Source organism: Ictidomys tridecemlineatus, chromosome 7, assembly GCF_052094955.1.
Source record: "Ictidomys tridecemlineatus isolate mIctTri1 chromosome 7, mIctTri1.hap1, whole genome shotgun sequence".
NCBI lineage: Eukaryota > Metazoa > Chordata > Mammalia > Rodentia > Sciuridae > Ictidomys > Ictidomys tridecemlineatus.
In genome coordinates this window covers 44,005,245-44,029,621 of record NC_135483.1, presented here as the reverse complement: position 1 = coordinate 44,029,621, position 24,377 = coordinate 44,005,245, and the positions used below count along the sequence as shown (strand labels likewise).

The 24,377-nt window shown below is 34.2% G+C and overlaps 1 protein-coding gene across 1 annotated transcript; it reads right to left on the bottom strand.

Moving 5' to 3' along the window:
* Nucleotides 1-461: 461 nt before the first annotated feature.
* On the bottom strand, nt 462-24,118 carry Calb1 (calbindin 1). The gene is made up of 11 exons (XM_005328639.5): nt 23,852-24,118; nt 23,256-23,332; nt 19,562-19,636; nt 11,618-11,701; nt 11,467-11,523; nt 8,306-8,383; nt 5,694-5,749; nt 5,564-5,603; nt 5,395-5,448; nt 2,452-2,523; nt 462-2,122 (listed from the first exon to the last, which is right to left on the bottom strand). The coding sequence occupies exons 1-11, from the start codon at nt 23,928-23,930 to the stop codon at nt 2,009-2,011; spliced, it is 786 nt and encodes a 261-aa protein (XP_005328696.1). The 5' UTR covers nt 23,931-24,118; the 3' UTR covers nt 462-2,008.
* Between the last annotated feature and the right edge of the window lie 259 nt (nt 24,119-24,377).

Genomic DNA, 24,377 nt, shown 5'->3' with positions numbered 1-24,377 from the left:
TGACCATTATTACCATCACCTCTCTAAGGAATCTCTTCAGAAATACTACCATTGTACTATTTTGTCATTAGTTTTTTCTTTTTCTGTGCCATTATGGGTAGAGTGCCAAACCTGATATAGTTTTTGTGTGTATGTTACAGTGAATAGCTATTTTTTATAGGTGAGATGTAGGAAAATTCTCTTTGTTCCACCTGTTCCTTGGGAGACATTGCATGAGAAGAACTATCTGGTTATGTCAGTTGGCAAAAATACTTCAAATATTTGGATTTTTTGAAATTTGTCAGGTATAGTGTCAGAGAAACTCCTTAATTCACCAAGTCATCTCATAATTCATTAAGTCAATTTTGCATTTATTTGGATTCCATATGCTATAATAATTTGAGAATCCTATATTTCCCACCTGGATTGTTTATGGATTATATGTCAACAGATATTTTGGAGAAGAAGCAAATAAAAAGAGATTAAGGTCATTTTTATCTTTATTTATTCTTAGTAGTTAAATTCAGTCTAATGTCAGTGTTTCCATTTACTCACTACACACAAAGCCAATCTATCACTCACTTACATCATTGGATAAATTTTATTTTTTTGGCGGATCTCTTCTTTTCAGTCTCGAGGGAAAGAGATTACTCATACTTTTTTGTTGTTGTTATTTTTATGAATTGAAAAAGTAAATGTTGAAAGGGAACATTGAAGCTGACCCAGTACCATCATTAATTCTTTGGCAGTTACGTTATAAACTCCCCTCAGACACTTCTCTCATCACTCCTGGCTTCACAATCATAGAATCTGAAATCACCAACCATTACATGTCAACTATAACCAGTATAGAATATTCTAGCTACAAATAATGCGAAACTGTGACTTATATGTGGGTCAAAGAGGTTTCAGAATCCCCCCTTACTAGATAAGATAAATGATTACATTAGCATTTCTCTTTAATACTATTTTCAACTCATTTGAAACTATTTGCAGATAGAAATAGAACTATTTTGAATGCTGATCTCAATATGAAATATAGAATCCACAGAATACACAAAAGTATTGATGATATAACATTCAATAATCAGGATGCTATGAATTTTACATTAAAATTCAATTATGTAGTAAAAAATAGAGTTGTTATAGCTAGAAAAAAATATTTTCAGAGGCAGCAGATACCCTTGGTGGAAATGAACAGTTCTACATAGAAAGAAATCCAGGAAGTATGCAAACTGACACCAGGATACTCAGTATATTAAATTTAATCAGTTTACACACAATATGACATAAAGAGCAGTTTACTAGAATAATTATATCTGAAACACATGAAAATAGTTTAGAAAATGGATTAAGGTCATATTCTTAAACAGTAGACTTGTTGGAAACAGAATCAGATTTATGTATTATCTGGCACTACCTTGCCTTGCCACCAAATCAACTTAAGCCAAGCAGTAAATGTTTTGTTGATTAATAAACTAAATCCCTAGTGATACTTTTAACTTCATAAAGACATACTAATTATTTATTGTAATTTGGTGAGTATTTTAGTAGTCAAAGAACATTCCTCTTAACAGTTGGAAATACAGCTTAGAAATATTTTGTGGAACAGTCCTTGAGTGTCTAAAATAAAAATGCTTGACTTGCCATGTATAACTTCATATTTAGAGCCAAATGTGCATTTACACATCGGAGACTAAAAGTTTAGAGATTAATCTTGGTGGACTATTTAGGGAAATCTTAACATCCAGCTGTATTTAGGAAAGCAAGGATATGTTAGACTATTTTTTTAATTGGGTTACTGATTGACCTAAGCATAGGCTCTCTTCTTATCAATCATAGAGTTACAAAAACTGTACATTACAAACAGTATAGAAACAAGCAGAAAAGAATGTGCCACACATCCTGGATAGTTATCTATATGCAGTGAAATTTACAGATATAAAAGAAAATACAGCCTACTCCTTTATAGTGCACAGTTATTTTTTAGATACAATGTATCACTAGCAAGTGGTTGCAGCCACCAACTCTAGTTGTCCCCAGCAGAGAGAATAAGAGCAAGATCCGTTCGGTACAGCTTCCCTCCATCTGACAAAGCCATTATGCTTTTCTTGTATGTTGGAATATTATTAATGTCCAGATCCTGTATAGAACATAGATGGCATCGTAATCCAGTTAAAAATGAAAGTTAATTACAGTCAAGTGAGAAAATATGAGTTGAAGACTGCTTGTTACATCAATCCTTTAAGAGCTACATTAAATTCCCATAATGTGAATAATCACAAGGTTGTTTTTAAAATGTATTATTCACAGTTACACTGATTTAGGCCAGAATTGAGTTAAGAAGTGAAGTCTACTTCTACTCCTCTATAAATTTTTAAGGTACATTTCCAAAATGGAAGTGTGGTTGCTTTTGGATGGATTCAATAGAGTCAATTAAAGAAATAAGTGGCATAGTAATAACTAAATTACCTGTTTATTTTTCTCACACAGATCTTTCAGTAAAGCATCCAGTTCATTTTCATCTATGTATCCATTGCCATCCTGGGGGAAGGAGAAATAAAAAACAGTGCACAATTAATTCCATCCCCAGTAGAAGGCAATGAAGTAAAATGGAAATAATTGGAATCCTCAGATAATCTGCCAGTGGCCTACTTATATTCTAACCTGTTACATCAGGCCTTGAACATTTTTTACCGCTCTGACATTGCAAAATAGGTGAGTTGCCTTGCAAGATACCTTGAACTATCAGAGTGTCTTCACATTTACTCTTTCACTTGATGTCAACAATATCATCATAAATATAAGTAGTCATTAATATATCCATATGACAAGTGAAGACACTGAGGCCTGGAGAAGCTATGTCAGTGGTCTGATGTCATACCAGGAGATGGTAGTTGTTCTAGAACCCAGGCCCAGGAGCAGAGAAACTAGAGGAATAAGCTGAAGACATGAATTGATGACATCACAAACTGCCTTTCTGCACATATGGGTATTACCACTGACTGCATGGGAGGCTTCTGAGGGATGTTGTTCCCTAGCTTCATCTTTATTCAACCCTGCAAGTCAGCATAACTATTATCACTTGTTTACAAATGAGGAAATGGAGGCTCAGAGGATTTGGGTCCTTTATTTAAAATCTCATGGCAGACAATCCTAAGGTGGGGTTGGAATCAAGGTTTATGCAATGTGGGATATGCCATCATATGCTTCTATGAGAAGAATGCATTGGTTGTAAAATTTTCACAGTCTCTCTCTATTAATATGAACGTTGAGTTTGAGGTTTTTGCTTTCCCTTAGTGAACATTTTCCAAATTCTCAAGAATTAAATTATAGATAAAAGCAAACTCTTAAGGTATCCAAATCAAAAAGGAAGAAGTAAAATTGTCCCTGTTTTCAGATAATATGAATTTTACATTTAGAAAAATCTAAAGATTCCAGTAAAAGCTTAGGCATTTAATAAATATAGTAAAGTTATAGGATATAAAAGTTACATTCAAAAATCAGTTTTATTTTCACATATTAACAAAAAATTATCTGAAAAGGATTAGAAAATCCCACTTTGCAATAGTACCAAAAATGAAGACTATACTTAGGAGTAAACTAAGAAATGAAAGACTTGTACACTGAAAACTACAAAATATTAATGAAAGAATGAAAAACACAGGCATATAGATACCCTGGCTGTGGGCTGGAAGGCTTACTGTTAAAATGTTCAGAAATCCATAGACTGAATGCAGTCCCCTTCCAAATTCTAATATCTTTTTTTCTTTGCCAAATTATAAAACTAAAATTCACATGGAATCACAAAAACCCCAAAGCCAAAACAATTTTTTAAAAGAATGAAGCAAGAGGCATTATACTTCCTAATATCAAAGTATGTGACTAGGACTGGGGTTGTAACTCAGTGGTAGAGTGCTTGCCTAGCATGTGTGAGGCACCACTGGGTTTGATCCTCAGCACCACATATAAATAAATAAATGAATAAAGGTATTGTGTCTATCTACAAGTAAAAAAAAGTTTAAAAAAAAAGTAGGTGACCAAACTACATTAATTGAAATGATATAAAAGACCACCACAATCAGTATAAATAGTAATAAAGACAGAAACAGACCAATGGAACAGAAATCTGTCCATATGTAATCAATTGATCTTTGATAAGGATGCTGAGAATACATATGGGACAAAGATAGTTTCTTCAACAAATGGTGGGAAAACTGTATTATCCATATGAAAAGAATAAAATGGGATCCTTATACTATATAAAAAAATCAACCCACAATTAATAAAAACTTATGACTGGAAGCTGTAAAACTCCAAGAAGAAAACAGGTAAAAATCTTTATGATATTGTTCTTAGCTGTGATTTGATGGATCTGAGCCCATCTGCACAGGCAGCAAAGGCAAAAATAGTGGAACTATATCAAATCAAAGACTTCTGCATTGCAAACAAACATCAGCAGAGTGAAAAAGAAACCTACAGGATGGAAGAAAATATTTGCAAACTGTCAGATGAGGTGTTAATTTCCTTTAATGTAAATAATAAAATATTTAAGTATATAAGGAGATCCTGCAACTCCATTAACCAAAACCTAATAATAATTAGATTAAAACATGGGCTAAAGATTTTAATAGATGTTTCTCTGAAGAAGACATAAATGGCCAGCAAGTTTATAGAAAGACATTCAATGTCACTGATCATTAATAAACGAAATTGAAACCACAGTGAGATATCACCTTACACCGGTTAGAATGGCTATGATCAAACAAGCAAAAGGAAAAAAAAAAAGTATTGGTAAGGATGTGAAGAAATCAGTGCCCTTGTACACTGTTGGCAGGAATGTAAAATTGTGTAGCTACTATGGAAAACAGTACAAAGGTGCCTCAAAAAATTAAAAACAGAATGACTATGTAATCAGCAATGCCAGTTCTGGGTATTTATCCAAAGATCAGGATCATGAAGAGATCTGGTTGTGGAGACAACTAGAAAGACCTTTGATGCATGAAATGACAAATTTGTGGGTGTGTGTGTTTAGATAGGTCTAGATATATAATATAATATTATTCAGCCTTTAAAGAAAACATCCTACAATATATTGCAACATAGATGAATCTTGAGAACATGATGCTAAGTGTTAAACAAGCCAGTTTCAGGAGAGTAAACACTGCTTGATACATCTAAAAGAGTCAGACTCACAGAAACAAAGTAGAACAGTTGTTTTTAGGGCTGGAAAAAGGGGAGCTGGAGAGTCACTAACCATTGGGATTAAATTCTCAATTATAAAACAAATAAATTTTAAAGATTTGCTATATAATATTGTTTCTACAGTTAGTGATACTGTATTTCCTACTTTAAATTTTAAAAGGGTAGATCTTATGCTAAATATTATGACAATAAAAAAGAACAAACATTTACCTGATCATATAACTCAAAAGCCTTATTGAACTCTTTCCCACACATTTTGACTCCCTAGGAGACAGAGCAAAGGTTAAAACACAGTCAGTGTATTTTAGTACATTTCTCTTGACAAATCTCCCATATTCTCAAGGAAAGTATTTTGCACCATAGAGGAAAAGTTAAATACCTGAAATTTAAGAAGAAAATTCTCCTGCACTGGTAATAACCTTTTGAAAGAAAAACATTGTATTAATAGATTAGACTTTTGGATAAGGACCAGTTTATTCTAATAACATTTCCATAGTTCCTAAACTCACCTGGCCATCTCAGTCAATTCCAGCTTCCCATCATTATTCGAGTCAAATAGTTTCAGCTGAAAGACAAAATTTATTTTTTTGTTTCCAAAGACAAAACAAAATATCATGGAGGAATGATTTACTGAATAAAGATGAACATTCAAAATCAAGCAGCTTGAATTATCCATAAGACAAAATTTCAGAAATGGGCATTTTTTAAACTTTTTTTTTTGAGCGGGGGGGGGGGGTGTTACTGAGGATTGAACTCAGGGGCACTCAACCATCAAGCCACATCACAAACCCTTTTTTGTATTTTGTTTAGAGACAGGTCTCAATTAGTTGCTTAGTGCCCCTCTATTACCGAGGCTGACTTTGAATTCTCGGTCCTCCTGCCTCAGCCTCCTAAGACTTTGAATTCTATAACTTGTGTCAATTGCCAAAGTTCATTAGAGCAATATAGAATAGTCAGAGTAACCATGATCTTAGCTAGGTTTCTAGAATATTATAATTCATTTTTCTTGCATATGTTTTTATGTATATAAAGAGGTGAGAGAGGTGGTTCCTGGCAATAAGTGGCTCTTCCTGAATCTTCCAAATGATTGTAGGAAAATAAATGTTTAATTCATTTTACCCTTTTAGAGCACAAAATAGTACAAACAAAAGCAATAGGCAGATAACATGAGAGAACAGAAGTCTTGAATAATTTTGAATCCTTTTACTTTCCACAGGGTACTAGACAGTCAATAAGTGCCATAGCTCTCCATTATACATAATTATGCCCTTGTCACACCCTGTGACATGTCCTGGCGTAAACACACTCATTCATATATTTAGGGGAAGCATTTGCATTTTTAGAAAGTAACAACTATTGTTATTATATTGAACTGGTATATATGAAATAAAATACATGAAATATGTATACTAAATGAATGCTAAGTATGTAAACAAGTAGCCTTATTTTTGTTTTCAAAGGAAGGGTTGTGATCAGGTTATAATGGACCTAGGTTTAATGAGATCTTTTAAAGGAGAAAGGAAGGGCATTCTATGGTTTGAGATGTTCTCAGAATTCTTTGTAGAATCGGAATTTTCATTGTCCTGTGTTGACCTATAACATTAACCATAAATTCTAATATTGTCACACTGTCTACCAAGATACTGGACAACTAGATCACACAGTTTAGAACCCATAGGGAAATATTTCCCCACCTATATATTTAAATTTTAATTAGTTCTTGATTAATTTGCTTCCTGGATTTGAACTGGTTTATGACATTTAATCAGATATACCAGGCCAATCCAACAGGGGGAAACTCCCATCAGAGTAGTTTTTGAAAGGCTGCTTCAAATTTCTACCTGGAAAGAAGACTGCTTTAAATAGACATCCCTTAATATTGGAGCAGCATAGAAAATTAATAAATGTAGGTTATTGTCCATTTCACAAGACATGAGTGAGGCCTTAGATCTTCCCATTGTGGCACATGGCAAGAAATCCCAATTGTTTGCTAATATGCTATTGTAAATGGAAATGTAATTAGGAATTAAAGAGAAACACACACACAAAACTTTTTGATTATTTCAAAACTAAAGATTAGTCCCACTTTATAATAAATGTAAGTTTAGTGAATAAGCCAATAACAACATTCTATAAAAGTTTGTCTTTGTTTCTCTAGATAAAGTAGGCTGAAAGCAAACCTCAGCTGCTCCATCAAATATATCAAACCTATTTTACAAGATTGTTTTTCAGGGTAACCAGAGGTTTGAAGTTGCTCATCAATCTAATGCAGTATGATAACTTTAATAGTATACAGTATATTTTTATAGGTTATTTACTTAAATCATGGCATAAGAACTCAAAAGTACCTTCACAATACTTAGAACACCTGTAAATATATGTATATCCTGGAAGTCCTAATCCTGTCACAAATTAAAAGGAACAAACTTCACCTATCTGAGACAAAGTAACTTCATGGACACTGTTTTTATTTAGTCTAGAATCTCATTAATTACTTTTCCCTTCAAACTTTAGGAGCCTATGTATAAGAGGTTTTCTTGGTTCCATTATTCATATTCTGTAATAGATCTTGCTTATACTACTTACCAAAGCAATGAACTCAGGGTGTATTTGGATTTCTTTATCTATAGCATTGATGCAATGCCCAAATATAACAATCAAAAGAAAAGAGATCCATTTTAAGTGGCTTAATGAATTAAGTAACTAGAGGTTCTCTTAAAACTCTAAAAAGTTCAATTTTATAAGCTGTAATAAAAATGGATTCAGAACCTCTATAATAGAATTTGGGGTGATATGATTTATAATTTATATATATATAACATATACACGTTATATAATTGGGTGGTATAGTCACGTGGACTTTGTAAGAAAAACAAATCATCTTTTGAGAGAGAAAAATGATATGGCCTTACAAGAAAAGAAGTGTTCATACTTTGATCCTTAAAGCCAATCCCTGTAGCATTCAACCTAAGATGGAAGCATCCTAAGTATTTCAGTTTTCAAAGGAAATGATGTGCATGTGGTGGTTTGTTTATTTCATTCTGTGTAGCCTGGAGAATTAGCAAGAACACAGTTGTACTTCATGAGCTCTTGGCTACCATCTTTTCCAGATCAGTCTTACCATTAGGTCCGTATACTCAGCTAGTTTTGTATCGTCAACTGTCTTGTTTGCTTTTTCTAGCAGATCCTTTAGAAAGTTCTGTTAAGACAAAGAACACCCAGATAAATTTCATTGATAATATGTCTGCTTTTGTTTTAGCATTCCTTGAAATAGAACATACTAGGAATGCAAAGAAAGCTTCTTTTTGAGGGTAGAGGCAGATAAAGAGAGAACCTTAGAAGCCAGACTGAACCACATGGTCCTTGTATCATTTCGTTGATGAAACTGCCTTTGATAGATTCAACATCTGCTTTTTATTGAGACCAGATCTGTTGCAGTCCTTAGCTATATCACGTATTGAGGATTTCAATTATAGTAGAATCTGGATTGTGAACTGTTAGGAATGTGAATTAAAACTAAAAACCAGCCAACCCAAAGGATGCCTTTCTGCTTAATGATATCTTCACAAGTATTCATATGACTTTTTTGTAAGAAATCTGAGGGCTTTTCTCTATACTTCTGTAAGATGTGAAAAATTACCAGCAAACCAGATGGAGTTCTACCTCTAATTTCAAATTCATGTTCTGCCCTCACAGGCTGTATTTAAAGATCAGTTTATAGCTATTACGAGGTTTGTTTCTCCAGAGGGCTAATTGGTTAGATTTCAGTCTTGATGTAATTCAAAGAACCTTAGTCAACATGCTTTAGCTGAATGTACAAACTAAAACAGTTGGTCATAAATGATGGCATCTAATCCTTGAAGGTTGTATGAATCATATTAAGAGATTAATGTGGGAAGGATGAATAAAGATGATTAACCATCAAGTTGAATCTTAGGGTGAGTTCATTATTTTTTTTAACAAATATAAGTCAAATAAAAGCTTTATAAAGGCTTGCCATATAAATAACAATGTAAGTCCTTAAGCATATAAAGTCTTTCATCTTATCTTGTGTTAATCATTAGCAACTTTTTATTTGCTCAGGAAATGAATTAATGCAATATGGAAACTGAGTAGATCCTGCGCTGAGATATTATTGGAGAACTGGGTTTCTTTGAGTCAGCAGTGGTTTATCTCCCTCCAAAATGAACAGTTCTGCTGGGCTGATTTGACTTCAGTCTCTTCTGGAAGGAAACCTTTTTCTTGGCTTGATAAATTTATTTTCATTTCAAACATTCTGTTTCATATCCAAAGAGAGGCATGGAAAATTCACAGATATCTGGTGGGGGTGAATTTTATTTTTGAGACTTCTGAGACTTTTGTCAAAGATTAATTGGGTTAAAAAGCCTCATCAGAGACTAAAATGGTGGTCACAAAAATAGCCTGGGAGAAACCTTGGAACGCTAAGATTCAAAGTCATGTCTGAGAGCAAGCGATGTTTTATTCTATTATGGATCTTAAAATTAGCTTTCTTGAAAGATCCATTAAAAAAGAATGCCAACTTATCTTCAAAATTCCCCAGGGAGCAGGACTTCTATTTAGAATCTCTTTCTGAGAATAAAATTTAGAACAAAGAAGGAGACTTTCAGAATATTTTGAGGTCAGTATTGGAAATGTGCTAAGCTTTTCATTATGAACTGAGGTGATTTTTAAAAGAATTTTTTTTAATCTAATGGAAAAAAGACACAATAGCTGCACTTATTACCTTGTGGGCTCTAGATTCAGAGCCCCAAGAGTGTAAAATACATCATTTTTCAGCAACTTCACATTTCTAGAGGTTACTGTTGAATATGTTTTGGCAATTTTGCAATGGCACAAAAGTTCCAGTTCCATCTCTAAAATTATTTGTTCTTTAAACCCATGTTGAACTATGACTAGGAAACTATTTGATACTTGTATTTTCCCACATAGCATCAGCAGAAGTAGCTCAATGAATGAAGCTTGAAGGCATGTGGTTTTATAGGAAAAAGGCATTATTAATATTTGGACCTAGATATGCTAGGTCCAAACCTGTGTTCCATTCCTAGGCAGCTGTGCAATCTTGAAAAAATATCCAATTGCTCTGAACTTCAGTCTCTCTATACATCAGGAATAATGAATAAGAAAACTGCCTTGCAAGTTTTCTCTGAGGATTAAATGTTAAAATACATTTCAAGCACATAGTACTGTGCCTACCACATAGAAGGTGTATATTCAAGTGATCAGTAAATATTAACTTTGCTCCCCTTTCGGTCTCTCTGAATTAAGAATATAGAATCTTTCAGATCATAACATTCTAAGGTTGATTTGAGAAAATGTGATAAAAGATTTGTCCACATTTCTGAAAGGCTAGTAAATTGAGTTCGTGTATAATACGATTTATTATGTCTTACATTTCACAGAATCTTTCACATATGACATCTTATTTGAGCTTTGCAATACATCTGAGGGGAAGGTATTATTACCCCAATTTTAAAGATGAAAAACATTAAATAGAACCAGGGACCAATTTGCCCCAAGGTAAGACTTGATTTCAGATTTCTTTTCCATTATATCCAACTCCCACACCACCTCCTCAGTCCCTCTGTGGGATATGAATTGATAAATTCACTTTCAAAGTTGCAATTTTCACAAGTTCAATTCTATTAGGATTTTGTTGATGTTGTTGAGAGGCAGTAGGTTGTATGTCTACGGGCTTTGAAGGTAGACAAGTCTGGGTATAAACACTTCAGTCCTGTGTCTTTTTACCATGTGGTCTGCAGTAGATCACTTCTTGGAAGCCTTTTGTTACTGTGGTAATATTAATCTTGAAACACATGCAAAACTTAAATAAGACAATGTGTATAAACTAGTTGGCATTGAAATCGGTGTCCCGTAATTTGTCTTTGTCTTTTTTTTGAAATAGAAATCTATTTATATAAGTGTTTATTTTATTAAATAAAATTTCCAATTTCAATGGAAATGGGATATCTTTTTCACCTTGTACATAGTTCTATCTATCTATGTCTGTCTGCCTTATATAATAATTTATGTACACCCCAGAAATGCTAATTTCTCGCTTTGCTGAACAGAATTTCAAGAAGCACTTGAAGTCTCTTTTTTGATATGGTATTTCATTAATGATATGGAAGAGTGGGTGAAAATGTGCCATTGCTCAACATTGGTTTCTTTTGTAGGAGGTTTTTTAAAAAAGCTATGAAGCCCTTAGCAATTCATAATTGCATTTGAAAGGAAAAAGCTTAGCCTAAGTTTTGATTTGCTTACCTTAAGCTCCTCGGTTTCTATGAAGCCACTGTGATCAGTATCATATTTTCTCCATGTCTGTAATTTTGGATAAGAAAAACAAAATTAAAAGAAGAAAGTTGACAATTTTTGCACATTTAGCAGCTTTCTTAAAGTAACATCTTTCTTCTACCTTCATGAATTCCTCGCAGGACTTCAGCTGCTGGCATCGGAAGAGTAGCAGGAAATTTTCTTCTGTGGGTAATACGTGAGCCAACTGGAAAAGATTTAAAAGAACGGAAACACTGTGGTAAAGAGCTTGAAAACAAATCTCTGCTATCACCTGCTGCTTGGTTTGGCTTCAACATGTTCCTAAGAAGCAGTTTTTTTGCTCAGAGAAGCAGGAGAGGAAAAAACATGAGCTGATGTTCTCTTTCTGGTATTCTGCTCCTTCAAACTCTTTCGGGTTTTCTGTTGCTCATGTGCTCTTAAGTGCTTGGTTCTCCCGTCAGTGAAACAGCTGATGCAGGACCCTATCTTGTCTATGCACCTACAAGCAGAAGTACCCTGGCGGCTTGAACCCTTAGTATTCTGTGCTACGAACCAAGTCTCTTTCCTCTCCGGTTGCACAGATGGCACATTTGGCCATGAATTTCATGCGAAATGGAGGAAACAAGAATGTAGGGGAAAGGAGGGAATAAAAAAAAAAGGTGCATTTCCAAGTCGGAGGGAAACGTCTACTATGAGATGCAAGAGACGGTAAACTGAAGACAACTGTAAAGCTGCAGGAAGATAGGCTGAGAGACAATTCACAACTAGTGAGAAACCGAACAGTCATCAGAGAAGTCAAGTTGTTGGGTTCCGTGAAAAGGACATCTACTGCTTGAACCCAGGGCTTAGGTTAATTTTTGATCTTTACTGTCTAAGTCTATGACATTTCCCCTAGATTTCTATTCATAGCTTCAATACTTCTCCTCCCCACCTTTTTTTGGAGGGGGGAGAGGACTCTGGATCCCGTTTTAAGACTAATATAATCCATCTATTGCATACAGAGGAGGAGGGAGTTGGATTGATGGCGCCACTGCAGATGTGAATTCTATTTCTGGATTAGCTGCTAATGAGCTGTGGTCCCAGCAACTCCCTCAGCCATTTCTGGACCTCAGTACCCTCCCTCATCACTAAAATAAGTTGAAGAAGAAATTAATGTCTCTTAAATGTACTGGGTTCAAAACACCTTCTGTTGGACTCATTGTGTCTTCAACATTAAAGAATGAACCTACATACACTATACTTCACCTAATTTTTAGAAGTTGATTAATTCCCTGGGGCACAGATGTGAACCCCCATTCCTCCAGTGTAAAGCAAGAATCTGTCGTCTAGAGTAACTTTAAGGTTAGTATAAGTCCTAAAAATGTTACCATATTAGATTATCACACCTATTTTTTAAAAAGTGTCATCATCTTAGGTTTGTTTAAAATTTAATTCAAAACAACATTTTAACTTAAATGCAAGCAATCTCATCTTCCTATGCCTGCATAATATGTCCTGTAAATTATCTTGTTTTAGATCTTTGAAATAATACCGCAAGTAAAAACTTTAGTTTTTGGTCATACATGTGGGGGTAAGACTAAGGCAAAGGACCAAATATCTTATTAGGATGTTTAGTAAGACTCAGTTCAGAAAACATCTTATTTTAAAGCAAAGGTCATGAGTGTGGGTAGATACTAATAAATCTAAAAAGTAGAAATAGGAGTTTAGGATTTGCAGTAATTTTTTAAAAACCTAGTGAGCTTTTTGTCCCAAAACACATATACACTGCTGGGTGTGTATATGTGTGTGTCTGTGTGTGTGAGAGAGAGATATCGAGAGAGATCCAGATCTCTTAATACATTCAGGACTCTTCTATGGCTTTTGATTTCTCTGAATTCTTAAATCATAGAATTATATAATTCAGAAATGATGCAATTCAATTTATTTTAAAGCCCCAATTTTTGAGTTGAGGATGCTAAAACCCAAGAGATTGAATAATTTGGTGATTGGAAGACTTTGAAAAATCATTTTAATTTGCTGCTTATTAGAAAGTTAAGTCAGCAGCATGCTTCTTAAAGACAGAAATAAGATAGGTTGTTTCTTCAATCTTACAATGCAAATATGGCTAATTTTTACATATGACAAGATAGTCTGGATATGATATGGATATTTTTTCATTTCACTGAAAACTAGAACACTATTTTCTTTATAACATCCCCTTTCCACTTCTTCTGTGAGTGGGTTGCTAGTGGAAATCGAACCATCTCAGGTTCATAAATTAAAGTTCATGTAACTCATAGAAAGTTTAGAGGTCTCTAGAATGTCAAACATAAAGAGGGTCAAATTGTTAGTCATGTCTAAGGTCAATGGGTATTCCTTGGCTCATGCTGTTTTGTTCTTTAATGATTAAAAATGAAAGATTGTATCTATATGTGACATATTCATTCTTTCTCATTTTGCTGAACTACTAATGATATACTCAACACAGTACTGCCCTATTTTACAAACATTGGAAATGAATCTTAAACATGTAAATTATTGTTATAAGACAAACCAGTCATTAAAGATCAATGAATATATATGGATAGGAAGAATGTGGCTGTAGTAAACATAAATCCTTTTTACTGTGTGGTTTAACATTGTGGTGGTCCTGTGTTGTAATTGATCCTTCAGAGTGGGTAGAGTAATTTTCCAGCTGCAAAATCTAAGACCACATCAATATGGGTCTTCATAGACTGTATTAAGTAGGGCTGCATTATTCTTGGATTTGCCATGTCACTGTTGTCCATAGAAGTAACCAGTACTGCCTATTCTAAGATGCTGGTAATTTCTAGTCCTTAGCCATTACCAAACTTTTTTTATTGGTTGCAGAAGATAGTGGAGAATATCAAGAGGATGAATGGAAAGAGGATCCCTGTAGACACAAACAGAATCCCTCAGATCTTCACTTGTGAGAATTGTCTGCTACTGAGACGGGGGAAGTAAAACTTTCTATTTATCTATGTTTTACTTACTGAGTTTTTTTGCTCAGCAACTGCACAAATTTCAGTAAATATTTATTGATGCAGTTAATGAAGGCAATGGACTTTTCTAGTGTCAGGATAGGCTATAAGTAAATGGAAGTAAAATTCCATGGGAGATAATTCAAATAACTTATTATTGATCTGTGGGTAAGGGTTGGAGTAGACGTTATGGTATGCTACCCAGAGCTCCTTCAGGTTCTGGAGTATGCTGTGACCTCAGCTATCAGGCTCCTTTGAGGAAATGCCTGGGCTGACGACAGTTGTGACCCCAAGAGGTGGCTTCCCATTACAAACCCACGCAGGAATATAAAGGCCTGAATTTCTCATTCAACTTGGGAAATCTCTGAAGGGTCACCCCTGCTTCAGAGCTCACTGTAAGGTTAGCCAAAGCCTCCGTTAGGATGTCATTTCCCAGCATCTGCTTTTGTCCAGTCCTGTTCTCTTTATGCAGGAAATGATCTCAAAGCACTTCCTAATCACCCTCTTCAATATTTCTCTCCCACTCAAATCTGCTTTCCAGGAAACTCAATAACTTTACATCTTGTTCTTTTTCTGGAATAGTATGGAGTCCTTGTCTTAAGTTTTGGAGTTGATGTAAATCTCTCTCTGTGGTTCATTTGGCTACTAAATACTAGGTCACTCTGTTACTAGCTGGTGATTCATAGTCACCATATTAAGAATCTTACAGGGAGACAGATGACTTCAACCAAATATTTTTTTCTTAACAATTTCAAGCAGGAGATAGATAAAATGATAAAGTGCTTAAGTGCTAGGTGTGAGAAGAGTTCACATGATGGGAATTTAATTAGAGATATAAATGACTGAGATACATAAAGTATATGAAGCACAATTCCTAACTTCTAAAGACAATCCTGGTGTATGTTCACCTTCTTGAGCCCATTAGCCATGCATTCCCTTTTTCATTTGAGAACAAGGGTAACATTATCCTAGCCAATAAGAAGTGAGTTCAGAAAACTTGCAAGGCAAATGATCTCATACATTTCAGGCTACTTGAGTCTAATGATTTGAATTTGACAAGTTATATAACAAAGTGGTGGGAAAGACTTGATATTCAGAATATGTAAATTTTCTAATAAGTTTTTTTTACGTTTAATAATAATAACAAACATTTATTAAGTTTTTACAATGGGCCAGGATTGATCTATTTGTTTGATGTATACTATCAGATTTAATGTTATTACTCAAAACAACTTTATGAAATTAATACATAGTTCTCTCTATTTAGAGCTCAGAAAATAGAGGCTCAGAGAGGATAAATAGCCTGTTCTTACTTAACTTGTAGTTTGAGCCACATTTGAAGTCAGTTTGACTTTCTCGATTTTGAGATCCTTGTCCCTTACAAGCTTCCTTATCCTCCATTTAAATGTTCAATCAAAAATGTTTTCCTAATAAATTATTTTAAAAAATCTATTCAGAGCAAAATTTTGAGTCAAATTTTATTGTCAGTCATTTACAAAAATTATAAGGTGGATAGATAAGTAGTCTGCTGTGAAATACTATATTCATCCTGCCTAAACTTATATGCACAAATCCCACTGTGGAAAGAAAGAAAAAATTCGCAAGAGAAGTGCCTGTTTTCCTGGGAGGGTTGTTACACTTTTAGGATTAAAATAGCTTTTAGGTCTATTTTTTTCAGTGGATGCACTGACCTGAACAGATAAAAATACTAAGACTGGAGAAGATGGTAGGGTCCCATACATTGCCCAAGGGATCAGAAAAAAGCTTACAGATATGACATCCAGCTAAAGAAAATAAGTATACTTCTGTGAATCCCAGAAAAGAAAATTCTGTCCCCTTCAAATCATTCAGTCTCCTTATTTAATTATTTTAATTAGTTTTCTTTGCAATAGACTTACTAGTTTGCATACACTTAGAACATTTTTTAATTGTGGTATTTGTTAAATTATTTCAGAATTTTAATGCTTCTGTTTTGAATTCATATTAAAAATCTTGTTATTACTGAACTGAATTTGTATGAATTTTAAAATCCATTTAAATACATGAAATTATTCATGTATTCATGTTCAGAAAAAAGTCATTTGTGCACATTACTTTTTACACATTACATTTGGAAAGATGGGGGATTCATATTCTTTTAAAATTGGTTAGGATTTGTGTCTTTGTGTTCCATATTACATGTAGGATTTCTAAGCAAGTAATATATTTGGAGTTGGATAAAGAAAGGATGAGCATCATTTAACACAACTTTCTGGTGACACCAGAGGTCACACAGTAAGTTCAGGCATTCTCTGCTTTCTTTTCCTCAGTTTGTTCATGTTATCTGTAACTTTCAATTTCTTTTTTTTCCAGCTTTTTTTCCGAACTGCTCTTTACTGCTTGTTAATCTCTCTAAGCAATGTGCCTATGAACTACCATGGCAATCTCCTCTCTGTTCTCCCATTCCTTCATTTTCTCATCTCCAATGAATCCTACCCCTCCTGCTCCCACATCCATATCCACATTCCTCCTATGTCTTTCACTGGTAACTCAAGTACATGAAAAGAATTGTGGGGTTAAAGTCAGATCTAGGTCTGGATACAGGTTTTGTCATTCCCTGTTAGTGGGCTGTTGGGCACATCATTTAACTTTCTGAGCTTCAATTGCTTCATTCTGAAAATGAGGAATTTGGCTATTTCTTCTCAAGGATCCTATCTAGCAAAAAGTGCCATGTCCCAGAACACTAAAATCTTGTAACAAATTCTTACATGTCTCACTTCTCTTCTTTGAATTCTTTCTGTTTTAACTGATCTGCCCAAATCAAGTTTCAGATTCTTGGGCCAAATAACGTCTCTATATAGTCCCTGATTCAGGATGGTTCAACTCAACAATTTTTCAACTTTACAATGGTGCAAAGCAGTATACATTCAGTAAAAATTGTACATCAAAATCTCAGCTTTGAGTTGTGCTTATTATTATTTTTTTGACAATATGTGAAATATGACAATATGTCAAAACACTTTCTATTGTCGTGTACAACTAATTAGAACAAATGAAAAAATTCCATCACTCTGGAAAAAAAATTAACTTTTATATTTTCCTGGAATAAAAATATACAGTAGAATATTCTCTTTAAAACTGGGCAGTAGCAGCAAGCTGTAGCTCTCTGTCAGCCACACAGTCATGAGAGTCTGCAACTCTATTCCACAATGTTCTCTGTTGCTAAGCTATGTTCTGTAGGCAAAGTGTATTAATAATGCATTTTTTACTTATGCTGCTTTCAGCTTCCAATGGGTTTAATCAAGATGTAACCTCAATGTGGAAAAAAGGAATTTTAATTTGTGTAACATTATACAGTTTATAAAGTTTTCAAATAAGTTCTTTTATTTGACCTCATAACAATAAAATAAAGTCTAAATATAATATGAGAATCTATTTTTTAGCCCGGGAACTCGAACCTGAATAGTTTCTTATCTTAATCATTTGGAGAAATATATCACCAAATATCCAAGACAATCTGCATCTGCTAAGTGACCTGTTGCTTCTCATTCATATTAGAATGAAAATAATAAGGCATAAATGGTTAAACTACATCACAAATACTAACAGCTGGATTCAAAACAAATTCATCTATTTTTTCATTTTAAAAGTATAAAATTCATGTGAATAAGATTGATGTTTTTTACTATACAACCTAGCATAACCAAAGAAGTGAGAGAGAATAAATAGATAGATCCACTGAAGTCCTTCAAGGTGTAACACATAGCATATAAGATGGCAGTCTTCCCTCTACTACAATTATAGAGTATGCCAAATTCTGAAATAACTAATCTAGACTTTCACTGTTGTCAGATTCTGAAAGCTAGTTTTGAATAATTTGATTTACCTGTTCTCATTTGTGTTCATTTTAAAGTTATTTTATTACTCTTGATGATTTTATATCTTGATTAATTGGCCTCTATCTCAATCTGTAAGTCTCATTACTAATATCTATTTATATAGTAATGAGTTATACATAGGCAAAGGGAAAAGGGTATACTCCAGGGAAATTTTTTAATTGCAAAGATAATAATAGTATGCCCTCCCTTAACTCTATTTGTACTAGCTGTTTAAAATTAAGTGTATTTCACACCAGCACCACAGTGTCCTAATAAGATCAATTATTTGAAAACCAGGTTAGTTCTCTGAATCAAAGGTAAGTTATAACTAAAAGTTGTCGAAAGCCAGAACACCTGTCAATCTAATGCACTGAGAACACTCTATGAAAGCATTATTATACTTGGGATTTGTCATAGTTTAAAATATGACCTTATTACTTTTTTTCTGGAAAACACTTTCCATTCAACTGCTTTAAGCTTACAGAGATAGACAGAAGCTGCTGCACCACCAGTTTGGAAAAGTAGAAATAAGGGAAGCAACAGTGTTCCCTCCCCACTCCCCATAAATCTGAGAATATAAAATTGGATGCATCCTCAGTTTTGCTTCCTTGATTCACAAAGTAAGTTGTCCTCAACTGGAAAAGAAAGGATATGACACTCACAGTTTCAACTTTTAGAGACACAAAAGGAATATTTACCTATAACATAGCATGAAATATTCACTTACTTTTTTTGAGTTCTTGAGTTTTACTGAGGCCATCATCCAATCAAAAATAGAATTTCAGAAATCAGGATGCAGCTTTTTGCCACATTTTTATGGCAACTGCAAACATTTAATTTTAAATTTCAACAGAAAAGTCTACACGGTTAAATGATCGTATGTACCAATGAAGCAGTTGAAGTGAGGGCGGGTGGTGTTATGTGATGAGCACTCACCCAGAAGTCGGGCACTCCTCTTCTAACTGCACTGGTGCCAGCAAACAGCTGCGTGACCAGATGCTAACCATTTCACTTCTTGAGGGTCTCAGCTTTGCAATATATTATACTGAGGCTCTGGATTAGGTAACTCTTAGGTTTCTTTCCTTTCTAAATATTTAAAAATTTCATATGTTCTGAACAGAAGATTATATATTACTTAGGTAAAATAGGCTTCTCTGAATGAGTCTTGTCATATCATGTCTGACTTGAATATAACTTAAAAAAATGAAGCTCATTTATTAAATCAGAAAAAATGCATATGTTCCTTACCTCTACAATTCCTATTTTTCCATCATCTCTTTGCGCATACTGATCCACAAAAGTTTTCATCTCAGGCGATAACTCCTAAAATGATATGAAAGCAGGTATGAAGTTTGTAATACAAAACAAAACAAAACAATTATGCTTGTGATGGTGTTGATCTATTTTTATAAAAAGCCAAAATGGGAACCATTTAGAATTATGCATGTTGATAAATGATTGTCATGAAAATTAATTAGTAATTAATATAGTATTTGTTAGTTTCAAATTAAATATTTATGATAATTTTTGTATCAGTCACTAGAATTTATCTTCAATTATTAGTTTTGAGAATATGCTATCCTTTGAAAATAATCAGAATTACTCATTATTATTCACTTTAGTTAATTTAAATAGAATCATAGTTATTAATACACTTTAAATATTACTTGTTTCATTAAAGATTATTTTATATTCTGCACTATTTGTCCTATAACATTTTCCTTATGCTAGCATAATGTATTATGTATGGTAGTACTATGTGTTTTTGGTTTGGCTAAGCAAAAAAAAAAGTGAATGTTGAAGAGTAATTTACTTGGTGAGCAAGAAATGTTCCCAGAATGAAACAGCTATTCATTGATTAAATAAATTTAAAAATTAATATTGGGGGAAAAATATGAAATGAAAAAAATGATTTGATCAATTTGAACTTTCATTAAGAGATAGACAATATTGATGACCTTATTTTTGGTGAACTTATTTTAGACTGTGGATTGTATGCTTATGATATTTGCCTCCAACAGTAATTAAGGAAGAAGTTTTTAGTGTTTCCACTTCATCCAAGATGATATCCTCTTCCCCATGTATTGTTCAGTACAACAAAACAAGCTTAAGAGTGACAGAAGTTAATGCTGTCTTGTCTATTTTTTCAATATAGTCTATTGCTTTTATAATCTCTTTTGATATTGAGAGATTAGAGAATTCTGAACTAAAAGCTGTGATCTGAACATACAGCTATTATTCAGGAAGTTTCATTTTTTACCCTTGGGTTTCAACAAGCCATTTAAAATAGCCCTGTTGCATTAACTGAAGCCTATTTAAAATAGGTCAGCCCTTACTAATATTCTACATCCTTCTGAAAGCAAATTAAGGTCTCAATTTTCATCATAACTGACAACACAATGGTCACCTACCACACAGGTTTGTTCTAGGCATAGATAAGTTAATGTAATTTAAAGGCTATATTGAGACTAAATATCACTGCTTGTATTTACAAAATCCTTTTGATATCAATGCAAATATCTTTAGTTGAACTAAGGTAATAAATAGTAACAAAACAATTTAATTATATTGTAGTCTGATAAGAACTCTTCTACTGTGGGTAAATTACCATTTGCATTTATTAAATTTTGTTAGAAGAACAACTACAAGAAAATAAAATGATATCCCCATGGCAACGGAGAAATACCAGTCCCTATATTTTTCACACAAATCTTAAAGTAAAACCAATGCATTCATTCTTAAATTTTACAACTACATAAAACTACTAGTTTAACCGGAACACTTGATATTTACTTGTGAAGCTTCTGGTGACAGTTGTGCTAAAATCTATTTTTTAAACTGTAAAATATATAATGATTATTAAAGATTTATAAAGAGGAGTACAAATTTAAAGACAAAACAATATGTTTAGTGTAAAAGGGTATAGTTTCAGAAATATATTGGACTACCATCTTTCATTTATGTTATATTCACTTGGTAAAATCTTTTGAAGTTTCTAGAAAAATACTCAAGAACCAAGGTATTAAATAAATTGACATAATCATTTATCTCTGCTCAAGTTGAATATTTTTGAAATAAAATCTAATAATTGGATCTTCATACATTCCAGACTTAAGAGTATAGGCAGTAGAAAAAAATAATGAAGCTATAAACTCTTTAAAACTCCAATATGAACATATTGTTTACAAAAAAGTTCAAATTTTAAAATGGGAGGAGGAAAGGAAATATTGGAAAAACCGTACAAAGCTCTTGAATATTTGAATATCTAAGATGAAAATAAATTTCAATATTAAAATTACTTCTGGAAATATTATAGTCATTTAGTTGTTGGAAGCATCTTTCAAAATTTTAATTCAAAATTTTATGAAAAGTAAGACTTTTTCAACCAGGAATCCCCCCCCTCTCTCCCCACTCCCCTCTTTTTCTCTCTCTATATATTTTAAATATATATTATTAAATAAGAAAGATAAGGGCTTTTACTGGCCAAAGATTCATAGAGCTATATTGATAGGATTGTATGAATTTATTTACATAGTAATGAATAAGGTGGGAGGAGGGTAAAAGTATATGACATTTTAAATTTGATCTCATTCTATTATACTTTTAAAAGATTTGCATTATATTAAATCTGTATAAAACAATGCCTAGAACGAGATCTGGTTTAAAATCAATTTGGCCAATGAATTTAGTAACCCACAGTTTTGTAATACCCCATAATACACTTTAGAGCCTTCTGGAATTCTTTTAAATATGTTGTACAGAGAAGTGTAATATACACTTTAGATAGAACAAAAAGATAATTCCCTTAGTAAATTATATATATATATATATATATATATATATATATATACACACACACACACACACACACACATATCACTCAATCCTAAAGCTGTTGATCTTCTATATAATATACAGAGATGACATGTACAACATTTATAATGTAAAAATTTATTTCTAATCATAGTAAAAAGGCCAAAGATCATTGCTATCCAATTAGATACCCAACACTACCTTCTGAATGACAGTCTTACATAAACCCCAATATATTGGTTGAAATTCTTAGCCCATTTTTCTCTATACAACCATCTCATATGGTTAAAAGTTGGGTATATTTTATTTTTATGTTGGCAATCTTAACAGATTGATTTATATCCAAATGATATTTATAATTAGTAAGAAATGTCATTTGTTTAATTACCTAATGGCTTAAACTACAAACAGCTTCTTTCAAAACATCATTAATTGCTTCCAATTAGAATCTCTCTCTTTTTTTTGTAAGAATATATTGAATTCTTAAAATTGTTTTACATTTTATTTCTCTAGCTTTTGGAATTCTCTTTAACAAAAATGAAGACATTTCTTTGCTAAATTCTTGTGCATTATTATATTAGCAATTGACCAACTTTCCCCAGTAAAGGGGTCAAGACAGGATGCTTTCTCGGCTCCCCAACTACATTAACATCACAACAATAACTGGCATTAGAAGAGATCCATAATCTGCAGATCTGTTTCCTGACCACCAAGGGGCAGAAATGTATTTCTACCCCCTTCTCTCAGCAAGGAAGAGAGAAGTTAAAAATTACCCAACAGAATTCAATGACAGAAGTGGTGGTCTGCTAAAGGTTTTCACGTATCCACCTTTCTTTTTCAGACCTGTTGAAGCAGGTACAAGTATAGAATATCTATATTGAAAGCTCTGATTTAAGACTGTAAGGTTTTTCCTCCCTCTTTCCCTCTCTCGGCAATTCCCCCTTCTCCTTCTCCCCACTACCCTCTTTTTCTATCTAAGCAATTTGAAAGCTGTTCTCGCCTTTCTCGTTCAAAAGATGTTTACATTTCCTGGGAAAGTCCTTGACCCCCCTGATGACTTATGAAAACACAAGAATATTCATGTTTTAGGGTTGAAGGTCTTTTTCCTCCTTCACAAACTCTAACCTACCAATCCAGCCTTCTTCCGCGCCTGCTGGAGCTCCTGGATCAAGTTCTGCAGCTCAGTTCCTTCCAGGTAACCACTTCCTGCGAAGACAAAGAGGGGCCCAGGTGTCAGATATCTCACTCCAAGTTTTCTTCTGCGTCCTCTTTCCACGACATCTATCTTTGTGGCAACCTAAGAGGCTCCCTGGCCTCCACATTAACTAACCAGCCAAGGGTACAGCCACGGCAGCTCCCCGCTTCTGGGGTGTCAAACTTTAGCTGCACTAAGGACAAAGGTGGCTAGTAGGATGCTGAACGCAGTCACAGAAAACTTTGGGGGGGGGCAGGGTTCCCCAATCCTTGCTCTTTTTCTCTCCTACCGCTATCGTTCCTAGAAAGAGGAAAGTTTAAGGTTTGAGCATTACACACATGCAATATAAACTTTCACATTGAAGGATTGGCAGCAGGTACGGGAGATAAAATTAAACAGAGTGGGGGGAGAAGTAAAAACTAGAAAAAAAAAGGACGACGGGATCAGGAGGCTCAGGGGAGTGCAAGGAAAGGGTCGGTGGGTAGGGTTAGGGGAAGGGGTCTTGAAACAGTTAAAAAGATAATAATTACCGTCAGTGTCGAAATGAAGCCAGATCTCGAAAAACTGTGAGGCTGTGATCAGGGATGATTGCAGGTGGGATTCTGCCATTGTACAGAGGGGTAGGTGTCGGTGCGTGTGAGTGTCTGTGCGAGAGTGGGGCGAGCAAGAACCTCGATGTGCCCGTCAGGGCTCGGGAGCAGGACTTGGGAGCGGGCGCTGCCGGGCGCTGTCCTCGGTGCTGCTCAGCTCAGGCGTTCCTCCGGAGTTCTCTCTCCGCACCCCGCACCCAGTTCGCAGTATTTATCCCAACCGCCCCAAGCTGGGCCACGCCTCCTCCTGCCTCCCAGGCCTGGCACTCCCCGCCTCTTGCTCTCACCAACCTTCTTCCCCTCCCTTCCAGTTTTCTCCTCTCTTCCCAGGAAGGCTAGCTGGAGCAGGAGTTTTGGAGTCTAGAGAGCAGCAGGTGGTGGGAGATCTTTGCTTAAAGACTGGATGTTGAAAACAGAGACTCATTTTCCCTCACATTTTCTTAGTCTAGGGAGAAACTTATCCCGG